This window comes from Sturnira hondurensis, unplaced genomic scaffold (genome assembly GCF_014824575.4).
Source record: "Sturnira hondurensis isolate 20B ecotype Veracruz unplaced genomic scaffold, ASM1482457v3 Scaffold0009723, whole genome shotgun sequence".
In the NCBI taxonomy this organism is placed as follows: domain Eukaryota; kingdom Metazoa; phylum Chordata; class Mammalia; order Chiroptera; family Phyllostomidae; genus Sturnira; species Sturnira hondurensis.
The window spans coordinates 478,884-497,845 of NW_028082354.1; the positions used below are offsets into that span (position 1 = coordinate 478,884).

Sequence of the window (18,962 nt, forward strand, 5' to 3'; positions counted from 1 at the left end):
CCATCTGGTCCAGGGCTTTTGTGTATCGGGAGGTTTTTGATTACTGCTCCAATTTCATCTGCTGTTATTAGTCTGTTCAGGCTTTCTAGTTTGTCTTTATTGGGTGTTGGAAGTTTATATTTTTCGAGAAATTTGTCCATTTCACCTAGGTTTTCAAATTTCTTGGCATACAGTTCTTCATAGCAGTTTCTTACAATGCTTTGTATTTCTGTGGTGTCAGTTGTAATTTCTCCTCCTTCATTTCTGATTGTGTTTATTTGGGTCCTCTCTCTTCTTTTTTTGATGAGCCTACTTAAAGGTTTGTCTATTTTGTTTATCTTTCCAAAAAGCAACTCTGGATTCATCGATCCTTGGAATTGTGCTTTTAGTCTCTATGTCATTTAATTCTGCTCTGATGTTGGTTATTTCCTTCCTTCTACTTGCTCTGGGCTGTCTTTGTTGTTGTTCCTCGAGTTCTTGCAGGCGTCGGATTAGGTTGTTTGTTTGAAATGTTTTTATCTTCTTTAGGTAAGCCTGTATTGCTATGAACTTCCGTCTCATGACTGCCTTCACTGTGTCCCATAAGTTTTGGGTTGTTGTGAGGTCATTTTCATTTGTTTCCAGAAATATTTTTATTTCTTCCCTAATTTCAGTCTTGACACATTCATTGTTTAATAACATACCATTCAGTCTCCGTGATTTTGAGTGTTTTGGGGTTTTTTCTGTGGGGTTGGTTTCCAATTTCAGTCCCTTGTTATCAGAGAAAATGCTTGGTATGATTTCAATTTTCCTGAGTTTGTTGAGACTCATTTTGTGTCCTATCATGTGGTCTGTCTTTGAAAATGTTCCATGTGCATTTGAAAAGAATGTGCATTTAGCTTCTTTGGGATGAAGGGCTCTATATAAATCAATTAGGTCCATTTCATCTAGGGTGTTATTTAATGCTGCAATATCTTTGTTGGTATTTTGTTTGGAAGATCTGTCCATTTTTGACAGTGGGGTGTTAAAATCCCCTACTCTAATTGTGTTGTTTTCAATGTCTTTCTTGAAGTTTTTTTAAGATTTTCTTTATATACTTGGGTGCTCCTATGTTGAATGAATATATATTTACAAAGTTTATGTCTTCTTGGTGGATTCTTCCCTTGAGGATTATGAAGTGATCTTCTGGGTCTGTCTTTATGACCCTTTTTCTGAAGTCTGTTTTGTCTGATATGAGTGTTGCTACCCCGGCTTTTTTTTTTCCTCTCCATTTCCTTGGAAAAATTGTTTCCAGCCCTTCACTTTCAGTTTGTGTAGGTCTTTTGTCCTGAGGTGGGTCTCTTGTAGGCAGCATATGTGTGGGTCATGCTTTCTTACCATTCTGCTGTTGTATGTGTTTTGATTGGAGCATTTAGTCAATTTATGTTTAAGGTTATTATTGATAGGTACTTATTCACTGCCATTTTCATACCTGTGTTCCTCTCTGTCTCTCTGTTTTCCTTCCTTTCTGTAGAGGTGGCTCTTCAGCATCTCTTGCAGGGCTGGTGTATTCTTTTAGATTTCTTTTGTCTTGAAAGCTCTTTATTTGGCTTTCTATCTTGATTGAGAGCCTTGCTGGGTACAGTAGTTTTGGTTTCAGACCTCTGGTTCTCATTACTCGGAATATTTCTTGCCATTCTCTTCTTGCTTGGTGCATTTCCATTGAGAAGTCAGGAGCTAACCTTATTGGGGCTCCCTTGTATGTTACTTCATGTTTCTCCCTTGCTTCCTTTAAGATTCTCTCTTTGCCTTGGCATTTTGCCATTTCAATTATGATGTGTCTTCAAGTTGACCTCTTTGGGTTCCTCTTGAATGGGACTCTCTGTGTTTCCTGGATTTGTGTGACATTTTCTCATCAAATTAGGGAATTTTTTTTCCTGAGCATGTAAAATTTTTAAAATGTATTTTCCTGATTATGCCATTACAATTGTCCCATTTCTCCCCTTCATTTCCCTCCATCCTGAACACCCCTTCCTCACCATTCCCCTTCTTTAGTTCATGTCCATGGGTCACAAGTTCTTTAGAGTCTACATTTTTCATACTATTCTTACCCTCCCCCTTGTCTATTTTCTGCCTACCGTCTGTGCTACTTATTCTCTGTATCTTTTTCCTACTTCTCCTCCTCCCACTGTCCTGTTGCTAACCCTCCTTGTGATGTCCATTTTTATGGTTTTGCTCCTGATCTTCTGTCCACTCAGTTTGCTTTTGTTTTAGGTATGGTTGTTATCAACTGTGAGTTTGCTGTCCTTTCAGTGTTCATATTTTTTATCTTCTTTTTTTAGATAAGTCCCTTTAACATTTCATATAGTAAGGGCTTGGTGATGATGAACTCCTTGAACTTGACCTTATCTGAGAAGCACTTTATCTGCCCTTCCATTCTAAATGAAAGCTTTGCTGGATAGAGCAATCTTGGCTGTAGGTCTTTGGATTTCATGACTTGGAATACTTCTTTCCAGCCCCTTCTTGCCTGTAAGGGCTCTTTTGAGAAATCAGTTGACAGTCTGACGGGAACTCCTTTGTAGGTAACTGTCCCCTTATCTCTTGCTGCTTCTAGGATTCTCTCCTTCATTTTAATCTTGGGTAGTGTAATTATAATGTGCCTTGGTGTGTTCCTTCTTGGGTCCACCTTCTTTGGGATTCTCTGAGCTTCCTGGATTTCCTGGAAGTCTATTTCCTTTGCCAGAATGGGGAAGTTCTTCTTTATTATTTGTTCAGATCAGATTTCCACTTGTTGCTCTTCCTCTTCCCCTTCTCGTGCCCCTATAATTTGGATGTTCGAACATTTATAGATGTCCTGGAGGTTCCTAAGCCTCTCCTAATTTTTTTAATTCTTTCTTCATTCTGTTCTGGTTGAATGTTTCTTCCTTCCTTCTGGTCCACTCCCTTGATTTGAGTCCCAGTTTCCTTCCCATCACTACTGGTTCCCTGTGCATTTCCCTTCATTTCACTTAGTGTAGCCTTCAGTTTTTCATCTAATTTGCGATTAAAACAGCCATTTCTGTGAGCCTCCTGATCACCAATATTTTGAACTGTGCATCCGATTTGTTGGCTATCTCTTGGTTGCTTAGAAATATTGGCTCTGGGGCTTTTAGCTGATCTTCTGCTTGAGCCTTAATGTTTTGGTCTCTTAGTGCCTTTTACGTATGAGGGATGAAAGCTTAGGTGTTCACAGGCTGGGTCAACCCAGTCTCTGGGTTGTGACTGGGGGTGGAGTCAGAGAGGGAGCCATGATGTTTGATCCACTCTCTCTTGGATCTCAGTCCCCTCTGCTGCTTCTCACAAACAAATTGGGCCCTTCTGTGATGGTTCCCACGTGGGTGGGCTTGTGTACATTCTAGGACCCTATGAGTCTCTGCATCAAACTTTCCTGTGAGGCTGGGAGCCTCCCCGTGCACCTCAAGCCCTGAAAGTTTTTCCAATAGGTACTTTTATGCTTTATTTTTTTGTTGCTGTGGACCTGGGTTGCGTGGTCCGTCTTACTGTTTTTAAAGCTCCATGGTTTATCTGTGCATGAATCTGTGTCTACGGTCAGGTAGTCGCCTTGGGAGCCTTACTGGGTTTTTGTCCCGTGGCCGCCCAGTCCGCTAACCACTGCATTTTTGTGCCAGGACCTCCTCTCCACAGAGTCTGCCCCTCTTACCAGTCTGGATGAATGGTTTGGTGTTGTCGGACTTCAATACAGTTCAATTTTCTGTCTGTTTTGGTTGTGGTTTTTTTCCCTAAATCTTTGTTGTCCTTAAATTTGGTTGTGCCAGGAGGTACAGTATTTCCACCTGCCTCCACCTTGGCCAGAAGTCCTCAAATAGGTTTTTAATTTCTTGCTCTTTCTCTTCTCCTTCTGTCATCCCTATGGTTCAGTGTTGGCCCTTTTGCAGATGTCCCAAATTCTTCTTAAACTTGCCTTTTTAAAAGATTCTTATTTCTTCATTTTGTTCTGGTTGAATGTGTGTTTCTTCCTTATTTTCCAAATTATTGATTTGAATCTCAGTTTCCTTCCCTTCACTGTTGGTTTACTGTGGATTTTTCTTTATTTCCTTTAGTATGGCCTTCCTTTGTTACCTTATGCTTTTACCTTATACTTATGCTTATGCTTATTCAGTGAGTGCTTTGAGCATTCTAACTGCCAGTGTTTTTAACTCTGCATCAGATACTTTGGCTATCTCACTTAGTTCTTTTTCTAGGGTTCTGTTCTGTTCCTTTATATGGGCCATATTTCTTTGTCTCCTGATTTTGGCAGCCTCTCTGTGTGCTAGGTAGAGCTGCTTTGATTCCATTTTAGCACACTTGTTAATTTGTGTGAGGCAGAGCCTTGGGTATTCACCAGGGCAAGGCAACTGTGGCTCCTTGTGTGGGGACTGGTTGAAGAGTGGTCAATGTCACTGCTGGCTGACTTCTGGGGGGTTGCCTGGCCCTCACCCAATTTCTAGTCACTTCACCTACTTCACGTATGTGACTTTTGCCTCTCTAGCTGCTGTCCTGATTGTGGTTCCCAGGGTGGGTGGGTTTGCATGTGTTGGGCTCTCCTGAAAAAGCAGCAGTTTTTTTCTACCACCCCAAGCTCCACTGGGTTTATGCCCAGAAGTTATGAGGCTTTCTTTATGCCATGCTGCGCCATCTGGCCTAGGGCAGGGCTTGCTCACTTATAAGGTGTCGCTTTGTAAGACACTTTATGGTGGAATTTTATCCACCAGGTGTGAATGTGGGGCTGCCCATTCTGCCAGTTGCCGCTACCTCTTTGCCTCTCCACCCCTGGCTCGTCACTGCCACACCGAGTCCTCTTCACCCTGACTCTCCATCTCAGCCCCTCCTACCTTTCTGGATGAATATATCTTCTTTAAATCCATGGTTGTTGGACTTCTGTACAGTTCTGGGTATTTTTCATTTTTAAGTTAGTTGTGTCCCTTCTTATGGTTGTGCAATGAGGTGAGGTGTGTCTACCTATGCCTACATCATGACTGGAGCAATTTATTTCATTTTAAGTGGGATCAAAGTGGAATTTAATATTAACAAAATACCTGCTGGGTAATTTGCCAGCCGATATGCATGACATGGAGATGAGAACTACTTCCTTTGTGTCTTACAATCACTTAGTGCTTAGTGCTGCTATTTAGCTAATAATTACAAATTCTGTTATACTGCTAACTTTCACTGTGACTAGTCCACATCAGTGCTATACTGACTGTGAGATGCTTTTATTATTCCTGGGAACACTCAAACAAGGTGTCTAGGGTGAAGATGTGGGTCAGAACTTTCCTATTAGAGCCACCTATGGGGTAATTTGTGGTGCTCTCAATTTCTTTGCTTCCCCCTCCCCTATTTTTTGTAGGCTTCTCAAAGTCAACCTGCACAGCCCAAGAAGGAAGCCAGTAAGGAGTTTGTTAAAGATGTTTCCAAGAAGATAAACAGGACTAAACCTACTCTGGAGTTGGCCAAAAACAATGAGATGAATATAAAACAGTGAGTAAGAGGGGACACGTATGGCATTGTTTTAGATGGTAAAGTATATTGTGTGACAACCTTTTGATCCCCTTTTGTCCCCATTGAGAACATGTTTAATGGTCCATGTTGGTGATTACTACGTTAACTCTCATTGCTGAGGTGGGCCCAGCTGTGGTTGCTAAAATGTTAACCATTGCCTTAGATTTGGCAAAGTAACCATTGCCAAATCTAAGGTTACAGAGATTTACTTTTTAAAAATTGTATTTAAAATTTTGTATTGAATTTATTGGGATTACATTGGTTAATAAAATTTTATAGGTTTCAGGTGTACAACTCTATAATATATCATCTGTATGTTGTATTGTGTATTCACCACCTCAAGTTAAGTATACTTCTATCACAATTTATTTACTTTTTACCCTCTTCCACTTCCACCCACCTTTTCCATTGATAATTGCATACTGTTGTCTGTGTCTATGTGTGTGTGTGTGTGTGTGTGTGTGTGTTTTACTTACTTTTAAGGTTTTCTTTTTAGAGTTTTAAAGTTTTAGCTCTTAATTTAGGTTTTTGAGGTAATTTTTGTTGGTGATGTATATTAGGGGTCTAAATTCATTGTTTTGCATGCATATAGCCAGCTGTCCCAGTACCTTTTTCTTAAAAAGACTAATCTTTCTCCGCCTAATTGTCTTGGCACCCTTGTCAAAAATGAATTGTCTATTAACTGTAAGTGTTTTGTATTTTTTTTTTAATTACCCTCACCTGAGGACATGCTTATTGATTTTAGGGAGAGGGGAAGGAAGAGAGAGAGGGAGAGAAACTGTTGTCAAAGAGAAACATCTTCAGTCACCTCTCATACTTGCCCCAACCAGGGACCAAATCTGCATCCTAGGTATGTGCCCTGACCTGGAATTGAGCCCATGACCTTATGGTTTGTGGAATGGTGCTCCAACCAACTTAGCCGCACTGGCCAGGGCACGTATTTCATTATATTGGTACCACACTATCTTGATTATTGTTGCTCTGCAGGGCATTTTGAAATTGGGGAGTATGACTCCTCTAACTTTGTTTCTCTTTTTCAAGATTGTTTTGGCCATTCTGATTTTGTGCAATTCCATATGACTTTTAGAATCGGCTTTATATTTCTAATAAGTCAGATAGCACTTCCTTTTAAACAATAATTCATCGTTTTTTGTATTATAATTTTTAGAGTTGTACAACCATTACCACTATCGAATTTTAGGACTTTTCCAACGCTCCATTCCCCCCCAAAAGAAACTCATACCCATTAGTAGTCCCTTCCCTTTTCTAGTCTCCATTTCTACACTTCCTTTTCCAGACCCTGCCCCTTCTCAGCCCGGGTAACCACTAATCTACTTTCCGTTATGAATATACATCTATGGGTACGTCTATTCTGGATGTTTTAAATAGATGGAATCATAAACTATCTAGTCTTTTGGAGGTACTTACTCATCTTTCAGACTGATGATTGTATTTGCCTTTAATCCTTTCTCTTATTCTGATTACTAGTCATCTAATGATTTGGTCATAGTAGACTAGTTACTGTAATTGGACATGAAATCCTGTTCAAAACAAAGCTTTGCATCTGACACATGTGAAAAGTGCCTATTTTGGTCTTATCATATCTTCCACTGAGAAAATATCTTGTGAATAGCCTAGGGTGAAGGGACTGTGGTTAGACACCACCAATGTTAAGTATCAGCCCACTGTTGACTTATAATCCTTCACCATATACTTCTCTCTTATAATTCTCTCTCATAAACCTTCAAAAATATTAATTTCAACTTTCATTTTACTAGATGTCTGGTGTTGATAGATAAAAACAAATAAATGCAGCTAGTGAGGGAGACTGATGTATAAGCAAAGTCATATAATATGTAAGTATTATAATGAAAGTCTTTATATAAAATAAAGGTAAGAAATCATATATGAGAAAAGTATAAAATGGATTTCAGGGGAAATTTTTTCAGAAAAATGTTGGAGAACTAAGCCATAGAAACTACACACTATGCCACTTGGTTGATTTACTGTGGTACTCAATGACCTTTTTTTAAGATCTTATTTATTTTTAGAGAGAAGGGAAGAGAAGGAGAAAGAGAGGTAGAGAAACGTCAATGTGTGCCTGCCTCTCATGCACCCCCCACTGGGTACCTGACCTAGTCCGCAACCCAGTCATATGCCCTGAGATTTGCAACTTTTAGATTTGCAGGCCTGTGCTCAATCCACTGAGCTACACCAGTCAGGGCCTCAATGACTTTTATACTCTTAATATGTCTCTTGGAGTTGAAGCCCTTTCCTCTTCTATACATTTAGTAAATATAGCAACAAAATGAGATGGCAGGTGAAGATTCTAGATAATACATTCTTCTTACCCAGGCATTGTTTTCTTTACAGATATGATCTGGAACCTTCATCAGCAGCAGTTTCTACCCCCATGGTATTACACATTGTAAAGAAACCACGCACTCTAAAGACATTTATCATTTCTGAAACACCCACTACTGAGGAGTCTTCTCTTATTAAAAAGCTATTAGTTTTAAAAGAGAAACCCACTACTGGGGACACTGTCCTCAATAGGAGGTCATTATCTTTAAGGAAGCATATTAATCAGAGTAACATCTCTCCATTCGAGAAGCCACTAACCTTGCTTGAGGAGACTGAGAGTGATTTAGAGTATATTTTAGAGCCAGTGACTTTTGGGAAAAAACAAAAAACTGAGGAGGCAGTTGTCACCCAGAGGAATTTATCCTTTAATGAGATGTGCACATGTCAGGGGAAGCAGTCCTGCTGTAAGAAGGAGATGACATTGCTGAATATTAATGTTGAAGAGGATTCCTTCTTTATGGAGCCAGTGAACTTTAGGAAGAAGCCTGAAACTGAGGAGGCAACCCCCACCAAGCGGCTATTAACTTTAAGCAAGTGTGCCACTCAGGAAAAGATATCTCATGAGAAGGAGCCACTAATATTGCAGAAGGCCACCTCTGGAGAAGAGTCACTCATTGAGAAACCATTGCCCTTTGAGAAGATGTGTACCACTGAGGAGTTCTATTTCCAAGAGTCATCTCTGTTGCAAGAGAAGCACACCACTCAGGGGGAGGTGTCCATCTTGAAGAAGCCCTTGGTATTGCAAAAGACTCCAACTGAAGAGGAGTCACTTTTAAAGGAGGGTCTGGTTTTTAAGAGGAAGCATACCACTGAGGAGGCAACTGCCACCGAGGAGCTAGTACTTTTAAAGAAGAAATGTACCACTCAAGATAAGATACCCTGCTTGAAGAAGCCACTAGTATTGCAGACTATTTCTGAAGGGAAGTCAGTCATTAAGGAGCCATCGTCCTTTAAAAAGAAGCCTACTACTAAGGAGGAGTTCCTCTTCAAGGAATCATCTGTGTTGCCAGAGAAGCACACCACTCAGAGGGAGGTGGCCCTCTTGAAGAAGCCATGGGCATTGCAAGAGAATATTCACAGTAAAGATGAATTTCTTATGGAGTCAGTTTCCTTGAAGAAGAAACATATCACGAATGAGGCAACCTCCAGCAAGGAGCTAATATCTTTAAAGAAGAAAGAGTGCACCACTCAAATAATGATGCCCATCTGCCAAGTAATGTCGGACTTGCAGAATGTTATTGACAAAGGTAAAGATCCCTTCTTTATGGGGCCAGCGTCACTTAGGAAGAATTCTTCAATTGAGGAAGCAGCCCTTACCAAGACACCATCATCGACAAAGAAGAAGCAAGTCACTCAGGGAAAGATGTTTCTCTTAGAGAAGCCACAGGTGTTAGACAAGACCACCTCTGAAGAGGGGTCACTCCAGAAGGCATTGCCCTTTAAGAAAAAGCCTAAAACTAATGAGGAGTTTCTCCGGGAGGCTCCATGTCTATTGAAAGAGGATCACACCACTCTGCAGGGGGCGTTCCACTCAAAGAAGCCATTGGCCTTGCAGGAAAAGACTACCACTAAAGAAAAATCATATATTAAGGAACCATCAGAGAATAAGCCTGTCACTGAGGAGGAATTCCTCTTTCAGGAGCCATTTTCATTGCATGTTAAACCTACTAACAAAGATAAGTCCCTTTTCTGCAAGTGTTTGAACAGGCAGAATAAGACAGATACCAAAGAGGACTCCATAAAGAAGCTGTTGACTTTGAAGGAGAAAAGCACCACTGAAAAGGATTCCCTTTTCAAGAAATCATTGGTTCTGAAGAAGAAGCTCTCTAGTGAGGTAACAACAAGCATACAGAGCCAATTATCTTTAAAGAAGAAGCCTACTGCTCAAGGGGAGGTGTTTCTCTCGAAGAAGCAGTTGTCTTTGCAAAAGAACACCTCTAATGAAGAGTTCCTTGTTAAGCAACCACTGACCTTGCAGGAGAAGCCCAGCACTGAGAAGGAGTCCCTCTTCAAAGAATTAGCCTTTCATGGGAAGTCTACCATTAATAAAGCATTCCATTTCAAGATGTTTTCCTTGAATGAAAAAGCCACTACTGGGCAGGAGTTGTCATTTGAGGAGCCATTGGCCTTGCAAAATAATCCTACCCACAGAGAAGATACCTTTCTTAAAGATGTCTCTATCCAATTTGAGAGTAACCCACATGTATTCAGCACCACCTCTGAATCTAGAACAGGCATGTCCAGCTCTGGCATCATGTCCAGTGTGAGCAAGTTTAATACCACAAAGAAGTCCAGTGATTGTGAATCTGGTTCCAATAAACCTTTCTCATCTTGTGGCAAGAGATTACAGAAGGAGGTATTTTGATCCCTTCTTAGATTATATGAAATGTTCTTTGTTGTTCTGGAGGTAGCTGCTAGCAGAGTTATTTTTCTTAAGCAGCAATTGAGCTGTGTGTTACAAGTTATAGTAAATCAAGTTGGCCTTTTAGAATCTCTTGACTTCCCAATTGGCATAGTGATTTACCTAAGCAATTAGAAAGTATTTATCCTAGGAATACCCACAAGGGCCTGGAATACTATGTATACAGGGGTGGACAAAAGTAGGTTAGCAGTTGTTCATATGGATAAAGACATGCAGGTTATAATTATTACAATAGTTTTATTAACTCTAAAGAATGTCACAATGGCATAGTAAACCTGCTTTTGCCCACCCTAGTTTATACAGGCTTTACAGTATAAAGCACTTTACAGTGTTTATATCTTTCAGGAAATTGCCTTTCTTAGTAATTGCAATCTGCATTCAAGTTGGCTTCAAAGAAGGATAAAGTTCACAGAGGCATCTCCCAAGAAAGGTGGTCTTTAAGTTGTAAATTGAAAGGATGGTGGGATCAGATTTGGCAAGTAGGAGAAGAAATGTCACTCTTGTAGGCAAAACAACCTGAATAAATGTGTAGAAGGGAGGAAAGGGCTACCAAGAAGATGAATTGGGTCAGATCAAAGCACTGAGACATAACAAGCAACCTAAGAAGACAGGTGACATAAACTGAAATAGTAAAATCAGAGTGTCTTTGTTGAAGAGTCTTGAGCTTACCTGTAAAAATGGTGCCTGGTTCCTAGGGTAGAGCAGGCATGTACAAGGAAGACTAAGTATTTCTTGGTCATTCAGAAGTACGAGGATTGCAGGGTCTGGGGGTGCTCTGTTATAGCTCAGGATGTATGAGGCTTGAGGAACCTTAGCAGAAGATGACAGTGGGAAGGAGTCATTCTTTATGTATATGTGCTAAGACTTCTTAAGAGTGTTTCTCCTCCTAATATGTCCTTTTGGTGATTTCCAAGCAGATAACCCTACTGGAAGATATTGGCAAGAACCACAATAATCTAACTTTCGACTCAATATATGTTAAGGATATCTTCAGATACTTGAAGGAGAGAGAGGTGTGTAGGTAGCTGTGGTGGGGGGCGATGTTTTCTAGTTCTCATTTCCTTGTCACTCCATCCTTCAAATGCAAGTTGAAAGGGGAGCAACAGCTGGCATTTATTGGTAGTTTACTATGAGTTAGACTCTGTGCTACAGGATTAATAGACATTTTGTTTAATTTGCCCAATAATTTCATGATGATAGGTTTAATACCACAAAGAGGAGATATTATTATCTCCCTTTTATAGATGAGGGAAACTGCTCTTAGTCATAGAACTAGTATGTGGGAGAGCTGTGATATGGACTAAAGTCTTATTACCTATAAGAACATAAGCCTGCACCTGTAATTGCTGAGGAGGCAGTCTCAGACACAAAAATGGTCAAGTAATATTTTTTAAAGTTATCTCCAAGTATCCTTTAAGTATACTTTAAGTATCTCCAAGTTGCTATTGGAGATCTTTTCCTTTCTGTATGCAAGTTATCTGCCATTATATGTAAAATCACACCTTTTGTTTCACCTCCCCAGTCTGGTGAAATTTTCTTTCTCCTTTGAAATCTGCCAATCTCCTTTGCTACTAATATTCATCGACTCCAAGTTTTTTTCCTGTCTCTTTCAACAGAACAAATGCGACCAATATTATCTGCCAACTGGAATGTTAGCAGGCCATGCAAAAGAAGGAAGATTAATATCTTATATTCCCTCTAGAGACATAGTGTTTGATTAACTGTCTCCAGAGCCCACATTTTTTTCTAGTATACCTTAGAGGATGTAAGAGAAAACTTTGCTATACCAGAAGTGTGGGCCTTAGCTCAGCAGTATAGATTTCACTTGGGATTTTGTTAGAAATGCAGAAATCTGGACCCACCACAGATTTTCTAAATTTGAATGTGAATTTTAGAGATATGCAAGTGGTCCATACGCATATTAAAGTTTGAGAAACATTGCTCTGATAGCATGGTATTGTGCTTTTAGGTTGAATTGCAAAAAGGGGGCAAACTTTTTTGGTATTCATCTATAGTCATATGTGTGTTCCTGCCCATAGACCCCTTGACCTCCTTAGTATTCACCCTGACACTAGAATATCATGTGTGTCCATTTTCCAAGGGTAAATGTAACTTGTCTGGAAAAGAATACTTTGATCTACCTCTGTCAGATACCAGCTGAAAATGAGTTAAACCATGAAGAAGTTAATTATGTTAAGTTACAATTTTTTTCTTGAGATGTTAGTTGCAAATATTTTTCCTAAGTTACAATTTTGGAGCTACAAGAATTGTTTATTAACATTTCTTTTTTATATCATCAGGAAAAGTTCATACTTAAAAAATACATGAGCTGTCAGAGTGACATCAGCAATAACATGAGGGCCATTCTTGTGAACTGGTTGGTGGCTGTGCAGGTAAGCCTGGCAACTCCTGTTTTAGGGAGTTGCTATTCTGTTTATCAATTATTCATTCAGCATTGCCAGGTTCCAAACATGGTACAAATTTACTGGGTCTACAGAGCTGAATAAACTATGGTTCCTGCTCTTGGGAAACTTTTGATATAGGGGGCAAAGTAAGACATGCAGACAAGTAAGTGCAATACAAAGTAGAATACACTTAAGTAATATAAGAATGTTATATATAAGATACTGTAAGAAACCAGTGAAAAGAGATTATTTCTGGAAAAAACAATGATGGCATGTTAGTTTAATCCTTCTTAAAATCTTATAAAATTATATGTAGTGATTTGGATAGTGGTCAGTGACAAAGTCTTTCAAATTCAGGTGGGATGGGTAATAGGAAGGACAGTGTAGCACAAAACACGGCAATTAGCTGCTTGTCCAGGGTTAGTTATTGAGGGAATACGACTATGAATACTTAATTACCCCTTTATACTAAGGAAGAATAGCCTAGAATAGTACCTAGCACATACCAAGATGTCAATAAATAGTTTTTGAATGAATAGAATTGAATGGATTGCTATGGAGTTTGCACAGGAATGTAAGTCATAGTCTATGCCCAGAAGAATGTTACTATATAATTGGGGAGAAAAGGTAATATAGTTTAACATCCTTTAAATGCCAGAGAAGTGTTTCAGGCTCACTTTAGAGTGACAGACATGGGAAATGTGGTAGATTTGGACATCAGCAAAGCATGAAAATATCTCCCATCTTATGAGAATGACGAAGTACTCTTATCTAAGTAAACTAGATAAGAGTAGAATTTGGAGAGATCTTAAATAAATAAGATTGATCCCAAAGATTGTTGATCATTACCAAGCCAGAACAAGATTTCTAGTGTACTGATAGCAGACTTTGTTCTGATCAACATTTTTATTAGTGACATAGATGAGAACAGAGAATAGAGAAGATCTACTCATCCCATTCATGGGTAATTGAAATTGGGAGTAGGGAGAGGGAGTAAATAGTTAAGAGATAAAATATGTCTATCAACTGGAATGATGAATAGGATCTTTTTAGTAAAAGCTATTGTGTTTATTACATAAAACTTCACATTTATTATAGAAAGTAAGAAACTATGATGCCACAACCACTGTTAATGTGTGTATATATTACCCCCCACTTTTAAAGTGGTGGTTATCCACAAGGGATGCACCTTTGGTGTACAGATCAGAGAATCACAGATGCACAGGACCCATCTCAGACTTATCAAATCAGAATTGTGATGTATGACTCAGGCACCATATTTTTATAGAGCTCCACAAGTGATGCTAATGTAGACCTTTTGATGAGAATCAGAGTTGATTATTTTAGTATGTAGTTCCATGAAATTTAAACATTGGTTTTGAAATAATGGATTTATAGTAAGGTGCAAAAATAGTATAGAGAGGTCCTGTGTACCCTTTACCTTTCTTCTCCCTATGATAACATTTTGCATAAATGTAATATAGTATCACAATTGAGTTCCACAGGCCTTATTTAAATTTCATCGCGAGCATGGGGCGGGGGGTGGGCAGGGTTGGGAATATAAGACAGAAAGCTGTACTTGAACAAGAATTAAATATAAAATTATTAAAAAATAAATAAATTTCATCATGTGTGTGCACGGTCTATATAATTTGATGCATTTACATGCATGTGTGTGTGCATGGTCTATATAATTTGATCACACATGTAAATTTTTTAAGCATCACCACCACCACAGTTAAGATACAGAACTATTCCATGACTACAAGGATCCCTCATATTACCCTTTTATAACCACAGCCATGTCCCTCTTCTGACCTTCCTGTCTGGAAACTAGTAATTTATTCTCCACTTTTATAATTTTTTAATTTTATGAATGTTTTATAAATGTAATCATATAACATGTGACCTTTTGAGATTGAATTTTATTACTCACCATAATTGCCTTAAGAGCCATCCAAGTTGTTATGTGCATCAATAGTTCATTCCTTTTTATTGCTGAGTAATATTCCATTGCATGGATGTACCACCTATTATTAAACCATCCACCCACTGAAGGGCATTCAGGTTGTTTCCAGTTTTTGAGGCTCTGAAAAATACTGCTATAAACATTCATGTATAGGTTTTTATGTGAGTATAAGTTTTTATTTACAACATTAATACTCAGGAGTGGCATTTCTGGGTGATACGATAAAAGTACATTTAACTTAATGAGAAATTGCCACAGAATGACTATACCATCTTTCATTCTCATGTAAGATGTTAGGAGAGTTCTAATTGCTCTGCATCCTTGCTGGCACTTGGTATTGTTAGTATTTGTTTTCAAATTTCAGCCATCTAGTAGGTGTGTAGAGGAATCTCATCATAGATTTAATTTGTATCCCCTCAAGGGCTAATAATAAACATCCTTATTTGTCATCCATATATTCTCTTTGCTGAAGTTTCTAAGTCTTTTTTTTAAATTTTCATCTTTTTAAAATATATTTTATTGATTATACCATTACAGTTGTTCTATTCCCCCCTTCATTCCCCTGCACCCGCACCCTCCCTCCCCCACCATTCTCCCCCCCTTAGTTTATAACCACGTGTCTCAAGTTCTTTAGATTCTACATTTCCCCCACTATTCTCGCCCTCCCCCTATCTATTTTCTACCTACCATCTATGCTATTTTCTGTGCCTTCTCTCCCCTTCTCCCCCTCCCACCCCCCTGTTTCTAACCCTCCATGTGTTCTTCATTTCTATGGTTCCACTCCTGATCTAGCTGTCCTCTTGGTTTGCTTTTGTTTTAGGTGTGGTTGTTAATAACTGTGTGTTTGCTGTCCTTTCACTGTTCATATTTTTCATCTTCTTTTTCTTAGATAAGTCCCTTTAGCATTTCATATAATAAGGGCTTGGTGATGATGAACTCCTTGAACTTGACCTTATCTGAGAAGCACTTTATCTGTCCTTCCATTCTAAATGAAAGTTTTGCTGGATAAAGCAATCTTGGCTGTAGGTCTTTGGATTTCATGACTTGGAATACTTCTTTCCAGCCCCTTCTTGCCTGTAAGGTCTCTTTTGAGAAATCCGCTGACAGTCTGATGGGTACTCCTTTGTAGGTGACTGTCCCCTTATCCCTTGCTGCTTCTAGGATTCTCTCCTTCATTTTGGTCTTGGCTAATGTAATTATGATGTGCCTTGGTGTGTTCCTTCTTGGGTCCAACTTCTTTGGCACTCTCTGAGCTTCCTGGATTTCCTGGAAGTCTATTTCCTTTGCCAGACTGGGGAAGTTCTCCTTTATTATTTGTTCAAATACGTTTTCCACTCGTGGCTGTTTCTTTCCCCCTTCTGGTACCCCTATAATCCGGATGTTGGAACGTTTAAAGATGTCCTGGAGGTTCCTAAGCCTCTCCTCATTTTTTTGAATTCTCATTTCTTCATTCCTTTCTGGTGGGATGTTTTGTTCTTCCTTCTGGTCCATTCCATTGATTTGAGTCCCAGTTTCCTTTCCATCACTATTGGTTTCCTGTGCATCTCCCTTCATTTCAATTAGTTTAGCCTTCATATGTTCCTCTAATTTGTGACTTTGTTCCTCTAATTTGTGACTATAATCTACCAGTTCTGTGAGCATCCTGATAAATAGTGTCTTGAATTGTGCTTCTGAGAGGCTGGCAATTTCTTGGTCGTTTAGAGTTATTGGCTCTGGGACTTTGAGTTCTTCTTGCACCATCTTTTGGGCTGTTTGTGCCTGTTCCATAGCAGGATCAGAGCCCTAAAGTGTTCACTAGAACAGGGCAACTAAGTCGCTGGGTTGTGACGTTGTATGTGGGGGCTGGGTCAAATAGGGACAATGGCTTCCCGTCTGCCACCTGCCGCTGCAGCCCCGGCACTGCAGCCACCACCGTCACCAGGCCCACGTGTTTTGTTCCACTGCACGCGAGTGTGCCACTGCCGTCAGCCCTCCACCACTGGGTTCGCCCCCTGGGGCCTGTGTGGTCCGTCTCACTGTGTGCGGATGTGTGACCGCGGTCAGTCTGCCCCACACCCTGACTGGTTCCGGGCTGCCTGGGCACCTAGGTTGGGGGATCTGTCCTGCCCGACCCAGCTCCGCTGCTGGCTCCGCCTCTCTTACTGTCCCCGTTGAAGGGTTCGTAGTTGTCGGACTTCCGTATAATTCTGTTTTCTGGTCTTTGGGTGTGTCCTAGTTCTCCAAACCTTTGTTGTGTTCAAACTTGGTTGTGGGAGAAGGCACAGTGTTTCCACCTATGCCTCCACCTTGGCGGAAGTCCTAGTTTCTAAGTCTTTTATCCAGTTTCAAATTGGGTAGTTTATTTTACTCTTGTCAAATAATGAGAGTTCTTTACATATTCTGGATACTAATTTTTTGTTGGATGTTATTTACAATATGTTCTACCAGTCTGTAGCCTTTTTATCTCTTATCTTTGTCTTTTATAAAGCAAAAGTTTTTAAACTTGATAAAGTCTAGTTTTTCAATGTTTTCTTTATGGATTGTGCCTTTTGTGTAATGTCTAGGAACTCTTTGACTAAACCTAGGCCATAAATGTTTTCTCCTATATTTTTTCTAAAAGTTTTATAGTTTTAAAATAAAATCTATAATGCCTTTTAAGTTTTGTATGAGGCATAATGATTTTGAGGTCAAAGTTCACCTTTTGCATGTGCAAAGTTCACCTTTTGCATATGATCTAACACCACTTATGGAAAAATACATTTTCTTCACTAAATTCTTTTTATGCCTTTGCCCCATATCAGTTGGCCTTATTTGTGTGGGTCCATTTCTGTACTTATTTCTATGCTCTATTTTTTCCATTGACTTCTGTGTCTATCTTTTTGCCAATATCACACTGTCTTTATTTTTGCAGTTTTATAATATTGTGATTCTTAAAAGTAGGTAGCATGATTCTTTCAACTCTATTCTGTGTTTTTTTCAAAATTGCTTTAGCTTTTCTAATTTATTTGCCTTTTTTAATAAATTTTAGAATCAGTTTGGCAATATCTACAAAAAATCCTACTGAGTTTGATTGGAATTGAGTTACATTTTGCACAGAAAAGAGTTAACATAATGGACCTAATACTGCTGTCCTTAGAAAGGCCTGTTTGCAAAGTTGTCCCTTGACTGGCATCTAGGAACTTGGCTGGTAAACAGTTCTCTATACTTCTATAAAACCCTTTCTTAATTATAACTACTTTAACTGTGCAGACAATGTGGTTTATTCTGAATATCTGCTTTTCTTCTGGGAGTCTGGAATTTTGGTACATGCTGAGCAGAGAGTGTTTACATTACCAACTTCTAATAAAATCTTAGGCATTGAGTCATTAATGAGCTCCCCTGTAGACAACACTTTACATGTATTGTCACATTTCATTCCTGGAGGAATTAAGTGAACCCTAAATGACTCTACTGGGACGGGACTCTTAGAAGCTTGGTTTTGGTTTTCAGCCAACTTTGCCTATACTTTTTTGCCCTTTGCCAATACTGCTTTGTATCTTTTTTTATAATAAATAGTAGCCATGAATACGACTATATTCATAGTCCTGTGAATCCACCTAGGAATGTGCTCTTGGGGACCTCCCAACACACATCTATAGGTAGGAGTTGAATAGAATTGATAATATTTTCTATGTTGAATCTTTCAGCTCATGAATGTATTATGTCTCATGTACTTAGTTAGAATTTTTTTTTACCATACATATCCTGTACATGTTTTCTTAGATTTATACCAAAATATCTTAGTTTCTTGGAGCTATTGTAAATGGTATTTTTAAAAATTTAGGTTTCCAGATTTATACTACTGTTATGAAATATTGATATTTGTGTTTTGACCTTGTATTATATGACCTCACTAAAACCTAAAACCTGTATTCTTAGTTTTTTTTTAGAATACCAAGGAATAACAAACTTTATTTTAGAAAATAGACTTTAGAGATATTTTAGAACTGATTTTTAAATTGAGTCAAAAGACCTAGGATCAACAAACTATTATAGACAACCAAAAGTAAATTAAAATAAATTGTTTTTAAAAGCATATGACTCATTTCTTGAAGTTATCTGTGTAGACAATTATGTCATTTTAAATGGACACAGTTTTATTTCTTTCCAATATGCATGCTGTTAATTTCATTTTTCTGTTTTATTGCACTGTGCAGGACTTCCATTATGATGTTGAATAGGAGCAGTAAGAGTGCAGTCTTGTGTTATTCCTAATCTTAGGAAGAAAGCAATTAGTCTTTCACCATTAGTATGATCTTAATATAGAGTTTTCTTTTGAAACTAATTAATTTATTTTCAGACAGAGAGG

General features: G+C 38.8%; 1 protein-coding gene across 3 annotated transcripts in view; it reads left to right on the plus strand.

Moving 5' to 3' along the window:
- Positions 1 to 18,962, plus strand: part of CCNB3 (cyclin B3) — a 73,516-nt gene that overhangs the window by 18,606 nt on the left and 35,948 nt on the right. Inside the window, exons 3-6 of one of the 3 annotated variants that reach the window (XM_037057714.1) lie at positions 5,324 to 5,454; positions 7,849 to 10,195; positions 11,176 to 11,274; positions 12,562 to 12,654. In XM_037057714.1, coding sequence (XP_036913609.1) covers positions 5,324 to 5,454; positions 7,849 to 10,195; positions 11,176 to 11,274; positions 12,562 to 12,654 — 2,670 coding nt within the window. The remainder of the gene's footprint in view (positions 1 to 5,323; positions 5,455 to 7,848; positions 10,196 to 11,175; positions 11,275 to 12,561; positions 12,655 to 18,962) is intronic. The other 2 variants (XM_037057715.1, XM_037057716.1) reach the window with 2 other exon arrangements.